General features: G+C 41.8%; 1 protein-coding gene across 1 annotated transcript; it reads right to left on the bottom strand.

Annotated features, from left to right (window-relative positions):
- Positions 1 to 1869: 1869 nt before the first annotated feature.
- NFILZ (NFIL3 like basic leucine zipper) lies at positions 1870 to 2811 on the bottom strand. The gene has a single exon (XM_086627939.1). It carries the CDS (start codon positions 2767 to 2769, stop codon positions 1870 to 1872), a length of 900 nt encoding a protein of 299 aa, XP_086484065.1. The 5' UTR covers positions 2770 to 2811.
- Positions 2812 to 7719: the final 4908 nt, after the last annotated feature.

Genomic DNA, 7719 nt, shown 5'->3' with positions numbered 1-7719 from the left:
GTGAAGTTACTGTTCACTGAGGAAAGGGCCTGAACTCAAATGCATTAGAAAAAATCAAAGTCTGGAGATCTGGAACAGAGCAGTCTCCTGAGACACAGGAACAAACCTCTGCCACCAGCAATAGCTAAAACCAATGTGGAGATGATGCCAGAAATGTCTTAACGTGGACACTCCTTGAATGCTTGGGAATGGAGCAGAAGCACCACGTGAGAACCAAGTAACAGCTTGCCCAGCCTGAGAACAGATTTCCAACACCGATGCTTTGCTGATGCCTCCCAACACATCTCACTGTACAATTTGTTTGGGAGGGAGCACTTCCCGCAGCCCAGCTGACATGGATGAAGCCTTGGGAGGAGGGCAAGCTGGTAGCGTTATATCCATACGGGGGACACATATGCAGAACATGTTGGGCATCGCCCTCCCTGCCCTGGGGAAGGTACACTTCTAAGTCACCTCCCTCCTTCACAGAGGGATGGAAATCAGTGCCTCATGTCCAGAAGATCTTTGAAGGAGAACTGTGGCCTTTACTGTTTTCACAAAGTCCAGCCCACACTGTTCCATATCTGCAGCTCATCCAGCGGTGCTGCACACTCTGTGACAGCAGGCACCCAAAAGGCTGCAGTTAAGACTATTATATTTCTCTATTATTTCTGAGTGCTGCAAATATACCAGGCACTGAAACTCAAGAGAAACCCTCAGTGCTAGGTCTCCAGTTCAATCTCTCCGGCTTTCACAATTTGGTAAAAAGCAAAAATCAATGAGTACATCCAACATGAGTCCAGCACTGGGCCAATTGAGATTTACCTTGATTAATATAAGCAGTCAGATGTTAACTGAGTCGCTCACTCACGTTTGAAATTGGTAAAATAATTTTTAAATCAGTAAAAAAAATCTAAAATGTTGAAATGCTTTCTACCCAGTTAATTAAGAATTTTGGTATAAACTGTCTTTTTGCTCATTTCTTTCATTTTACAAGTAATTCATGTCAAAGCCAAGGAAACGGTTCAGCCAACTCAAGGTTGAGTTGAGATTGAGTTGAGATAAGTTGATTCTCTCAAAGGTGAGAGAATGTTTTATAAAGGCAATTTGCAAATACAGAAATACAATTTCTGAAAATGCCTTATTTAAAAAGAAGAAAGTAAAACTAAAATATATGTTGCATATCAGTAAAAAAAAATATTTAATCCTCCAAAACAATCATTGCAAAGATAAATTAAACTATCTTCTGGACCACACTGTGTCTGGTCAAAGAGAAAAAGAGTTAATTCTCTTTGAAGATAACTTATGATAAACTGGGAATAAAATGGTCTAGGTTCTGCTCTCATTTCATACCAGTGTGATTCCACCGCGTTTTTATCATTATCCTTTTCTTGCTCCAGACAGCTGGGGGGGCGGGGGGGTCTGAAACTGTTTCCATCAACAGTTTCCCATGTCAAGCAATTAATACTTCAGGCACATTCGTGAGGATGAAGGTGACGATGAAGCAAAGGTAATTAAAAAGGTTCCCACCTCAAGCAGCTGCAGTTGTGTTACACAATGTGGGTACCACCTCCCATGTCTTAGGCTCTTCCTGCCTCTGGTTCCTTCACACCTCAAAGTTTAGCTTCATTCATGAGCAGAGCAGGCAGGTGAAACTGTGATCGTGGGATCTGGCAGGTCTTACATAGCAAGATGAACATCATGGGCAGCTGCAGTTATGCTGTAGTGATGCAGCCCAGCCCTATAAATTCCCTAATTGTTTATGCAAAGCAGAAAAATTACTTCCCTCTTTGAAGTATAAGTCATTTCCCTCCCACCCTCTCCTTCCAAACCCTTCATGTCTTTGGAAGTTCTTGCATTGGCCCCACAGCGGGTCGTTCCTCTGCTACATCAGTGGGAGTCCAGGCTGCTCTCCTCCAAGCTGCTGATGGCTTTGGTCTTAATCCGGAGCTTGTGAGGTAGGGCAGAGTAACTTCGGCCCTTCGAATGATCTTCTGAAGGGCAGGGTAGGCTGCATGGGTCTAGAGGAGAAGTTTTGGGCACTTGTTGCTCATCGTCTTCATCTGAGACAGTTGTGCTGCTTTCTTTGCTCACCTCGGCTGGACTGGGGGAGGGGCACAGGAAGCAGGCACTTCCTGGAAAAGGCAAATGGAAAGCATGTTTGTCTGGGCAGTGGTAATTGAGGAATGGAGAGCAAACTGTGGACCTGAAGGCTTCATTAAGCCTCGTTGGCGGCTCAAGGCCTAATGCGTCCATGGTAGCTGGCTTTGAGTCACAGCTGAGGATGTTTCTGGATGGGCCAAACGTTTTGCAGGAAAAGTCAGTAGGCTCCAGCACTGTCGGCACAAAGTTCTTTGTTGTGAAGAAGCAGGACTCCCCAGCAAAGGGCTCTCTCTTGAGGAGGGGGGAGGCCTCTCTGTGCCCTCTGAAACAAACTCCCATGAAGTCCTGGAGGGGATGACCCTGGTAGGTGCTGGTGTCTGGGCTGATAAGCCCAAAGCGCAGCTTCAGGGTCAGCAGCTCCATCCTGAGGACGGCATTCTCCTCGCTGAGAGCAGCCAGTTGACTCTCCATGGCAAAGTCATTGAGGCGCCTCTTCTCCCGTGAGCGCTTGGCCGCCTCGTTGTTCTTGCGCCTCTTCTCCCAGTACATGTTGTCCTTTTTCTCATCTGGCATGAACTCCCGCTTGCGCCGGGAGGGACCGTTCACCTTCCCGCAGAGGAGCTTAGCCTTGCGCTGCTGGAACGCGAGCTCACTGACGGTGCTCAGTGGTGCCATGAAGTTTTCCATGGTCGTGAGTGCAGCTGGGGTTCTGCTAGAATTGGAACATAAAACTATTACCACTAAAGGTGCTATTAATTAATGCCAATGAATAAATTTATATAGCCGTGTGATTGTTTTATCTGTTGCAGTCACACCAGGAACACTGACTACAGCACTGTACACACACGTCACCTGAGGACAACTTCCCTCAGCTGTTTCTGTCATCTTGGAGACACATTTTCAAAATAACGTCAGCACACAATGCACTCACATCGCACCGGTGTCTGCAAAGTCCATCATGGGGTACCCAAAAACATGTATGACTGAGCAGAGTTAAAAAGGACATATTTTGCCGACCCAGTGAACAATAACAAACACTTTGCCTAACTGAGCCTGATAAGCCATCATCTCTACAAGATCACCCTAAAATGATAAAGAAGGGCATAATTGTTTCACTTTGATTAGCAACTAATGCACTAAAGCTTTGGTGTTCATCATGTTTCAATCCCCACAGCCCTTGCACAAGGCCTTTCATTTTAGTCTCATGATTACGTGACTGTTGGGACCCAACGAAGACCACCAGACAGATGGCGGTCAAGATGCCCTCCACGCTGTCTGGTGGGCTGCAGTACACTTTTCCAGCACTGCAATGCACTCATGGCTCACCATGTAGCTAGAATAATAGCAGTACTTGTTTATATAATTGAAAAGTGCCTTTCTGAGTCATGGGGACAACATCACCAAGGTTCCTGGCAGGGCTGGTCAGAGTGTCGGGGAGAGGAGCAATGGCTGACATTTTCAGCTGAAAACGTCCTGTCCTCCGCGTGCCCCCTGGCTGCCCGCCCCCCAAAAAAAAATTGTTTCAGGCTGAAAATTGCCCAAACTCAGAGGCAATAAAATCAACGCAACATCCAAAAGCCAAGCATTATTCAGATTTTAGGCAGAAACATTCCGTTTGATCATTTCTTTGCTTTCAAACAGCTATTTAGGAATCAAATTAAATGGATATATTCAGAGCTACAATTGAAGTGAGAAGCCAAACTCCTTTAGAAAGTCTGGGCCATATACATTTGTGCAGTTGGATGCTGCAAACTTGTGAAAATCCGGCATGTGACTTTTCTGAAGATCAATGCAGCTAATAATATTTATGACTAATAGCCAACACTTGCTAAATCAATTTACTGCACAAATGACATGAATTACTCTTTTCTTGATGACTGATAACCATCTACAAACGCAAGAGGAAGATATAATTCAAAATAATTCAGGATATCGCTTTGGGCAGGGACTGTATGTCCCTCTCAACACAAAAGGGCACTAGTTCAATGGGCACTACAGAAATAGAAATTATAAAGAACCGTGTTTGGGAACTCCATTTGTTCTTCATAAGGATTTGCATCAATACTAATCAAAAGAGCTCACTCATGTGGAAAAATCCTGATTCCTACACATTGTCTGGTTGCAACTTGTGTCTAGAGGTTTTGAAAACTTCCAGTGTTCTTCACTTTCCAAGTTTCATGTGAAAGACCACACTGAACGGACTAGTTTTCCAAGAGTGACTAGTGATCTCTGAAGAATACAACTCACAAATCATAAAGAGGACAAAATTTTGGAAGCAAAGTACCATCTTTGTTTTCTTGTACAGCTCTTTCAGAAAATCAGATCCTTTTTTAAGGTATGTCAAATCCAACAAATGAGGCATAAATGATCACTAGAGGATTTTGAAAATAAAACAATTGAGAATGTATGTAGAAGAGTTCCATCATATACACTAAAAGTTACATACGTATCCTACAGCAGAAATATGAACACTGAGACTAAAAATGCTAATCTTCTGTAGAAGCTGTTCAATTAAATATTCTGCTGCTTGCAGATAAAATATCAGCTCTTTACTTCTACAGATTTAGAGACCTTCAGTATTGGCAGGCTGTCATCAACTGTGATCTCTGCACAATGCAGACCTGCAAAATAGACAAATCCACATCTATTCACTATCCAAGTTCGTTCAGAGCGATCAGAATTTTGTTCTGGTTTAAATTAAGACAAGTTCCATGGGAGTATTCTCTGTCCAAATCAGTGTGATTTGGTAATTAAATTCATTTGGAATGCATTTATTGTAATTTAGCTGTAACTCTTTAGATCTTAAAGAGTATGCAAAGGTTCTGAGAGTAACTAAAGATCAAAACAAAGAATGTCCTTTAGCATGAATATGTTTGGGGTAATTCCTCTGGCTTTTGATCAAAACTACTTCTGATCTCAAAGCATCAAAGGGAGAATTTCAGTGAGTCTACCTGTGGTTTGTGACAGCGTCAAGAGGCAGAAATATGCTATTGTTTCAGGGCTTAATCACTTACCAGGAATTTTTCAGGTTTGTATTTGACGTGACTTCTTTGTTGAATGAGTCAAAGATCAGCAGGTGGCTTTTTCACTGTGTAAACTCATCACTCGCATTGGGCAAAGTAGTTTGTTTCTCTCTGTCCTCTGGCTCCCAGTGCCTGTCATAAGCAGATCCTATAAGAGGTTTCAACATTACTGTAACCAACACTCACTGTCCAAAATATCTGGGAAGCATGGGAAGTAAAAGGGACCCAAAATAGGCATTTGTGAGCCAGAACAAAAAAAGTAATGAAGAACCTGAACTTCCAGCAAACTCATTTCGGCACATCTGTTTAACCTTTCCCACATTTGTTCGATCTCTCACACTCTAATCCATTGTGCCAAGGTAGGAATTTCCTTCAGACCCCAACTTAATGCTGGGTGGATTGAAGCAGATTAAAGTGAAATAGTGAGAAATGAGGGCTGAGACCAGAAGAGGCAGGAGTCAAACCCAAGGGAAGGCACAGTTACACTTATTTGGAGGTGGGAAAGGTTTGGAAGGAAGTGGGGAAGGTTTGGAAGGAGGTTGGGTGTGAAGTGGGAGGCAGGGGAGTTCTTGTTGAAGGCAGGATCTGGCCTTTTAAGGGCAAGGAATGAAGATTTAGCTGGGCCAATATGTGAAAGCATCAAGTTTTAAGCCACAGAGTCTAAACTCTACCTTTTATTTGTGTCTGCAGCCCACAAAGTCGCACATACACCCAGACATCTCCATGAGTGCAGACTCTAGCAATCAAGCGCACAAGGTGACACACAGCTTGTACCCACAAGGACGAGTGGAGACGTTAATATCAATAATGATGATAGAACTGTTTTGGTCAAGCGCATTATGCAACCAATCTTTCCTAAGATACGTTGGTATCTGTCGCTTCTGTGGCTATAAATCGTAGAAGACAATTACTAACGTCTTGCCAGAACATCAGCCATGTCCCGTATCAACTACATTCTGAACAGAAGAGAAAGCACCAAAAACATGGTGAAATGATGATGGCGTTCCTTCATTTTTCACCTCTGATTTGCACTAAAGCTGCTAGTTCTGTTCAGACAGAGCATCTTTCCTAAGCCCTGCCTTGCTAGAGAGAGCAGCCTTTGAACTTTTCCAGTCACCTGCCTTTCTGAGCAGGCAGAAAGAAAGCCATGTTTTTACATAAAGACTGTTAAATACATGAAGATATGCAATAAAAACTGTCTTTGCCACTTCTGCAGTGCATCTGATCAGCTGTGAAGGGCTACATTTCTCATGTCTTAGTTTAATGCCAACGCTAAACCATTTACACTTCTGTGAAAACAAGGACATGTTATATTGAGGGTTTTGTACATGCGCTCTATCTACCTGGTCAAAAGATCTTCATTTCTGGTAAAAATGCTTTCCTGCCACTAACAGAAGACCATGTTAGGGCTCAGGCTTCAGAGGCTTGGTTGAAATCTATCTCCCCTTCTTTCTCTTATCTCCATCTTGAGCAGCAGATCAGAACAGACTTGATGAATTGTACTTTCCAGCAGGTTGTACAAACCCCTCCAGCAAAAACCTTATATCTAACAGGAACTGATTCACTGCAGATCTACGAGACAATATACGCTTTTCTTTAATCAAAACACACTACCTCATAAAATAGCTGGTGAATCTCACCCTTCTGTGATCATAAGTCAAGCCCTCAACTCTCTGATTACTTTATTCTTTTTCCCAAGGACATATTAAAATTAGAATAGATTCTGTGAAGGGCAACCAGAACTGCCATAGATTCAGAACAGTTCCTGTATACAGAAATGCTAACTCATTATTTCTCAAGTATAAAGAACACGCACTGGAATTATCAGGCAGTGGATTTCAAAGAAACAAAAGGAAGCACATCTTCATATAGCATAAAATTAGAATTTGAAGTTCATTGCCTCAGGATAGTGTAGTCACCAAAAATAAAAGGGAATCACAAAAAAATTAGCTCAGGATAGTGTAGTCACCAAAAATAAAAGGGAATCACAAAAAAATTAGGCAAAACATCAGGCCAAGTGGACCTTTAAACTGACTCAGTCTGACCGCTGTTACGTTCTCAAATACTGTATGAATCTGAGTATTAAACAAATTTCCAGCAAGCGGGTTATAGATGCTATAGAACTGAACCATAGTCATGGGTCTTACCTTTTCTTTCGATTAGAAGAGAGGACAAAGCGGATTACACACAAAACTCAATCATTTTAATGTGGTGAATATCTATATTTTATTATTCTCTATTTACTAACTTTTAATGTGTGCATCTAAATTTTACTGCTTCTCAGTATGACTTCCCTTTCTATAAATTGTAAACTTTTTCTTAAATCTTCACATCTGTTTATTTCCCCTTATTTATATCACGAATTCCTATCTACAACCACCGATAATATTTTTAAGTTTGAAAGTTCATTTAAAAACACAGCTGAGAGAAGTATTCTTAACTAAAACTACAAGAATTAAAATCCAAGCATAAATCTACATTTTAATTAAATACAAAAAATCAATGTAATACAGAAATGTATAAAGTGACTTGGCATATCTTCCCTGTGTTAGACTTCTCTTTTCTTTACTCTGAAGTGAAAATGGTTTATTTGCTGTGGTATTCCCAAGACATG

The sequence above is a fragment of the Tauraco erythrolophus genome, chromosome 28 (assembly GCF_009769465.1).
Source record: "Tauraco erythrolophus isolate bTauEry1 chromosome 28, bTauEry1.pri, whole genome shotgun sequence".
NCBI classification, from domain to species: Eukaryota; Metazoa; Chordata; class Aves; order Musophagiformes; family Musophagidae; genus Tauraco; species Tauraco erythrolophus.
Note: the sequence above shows the minus strand (reverse complement) of the source record. Positions and strands in the feature narration are given on the sequence as shown.

Coding starts and splice junctions, on each gene's coding strand:
- NFILZ (XM_086627939.1), bottom strand. CDS start 2,769: ATGGAAAACTTCATGGCACCACTGAGCACCGTCAGTGAGCTCGCGTTC.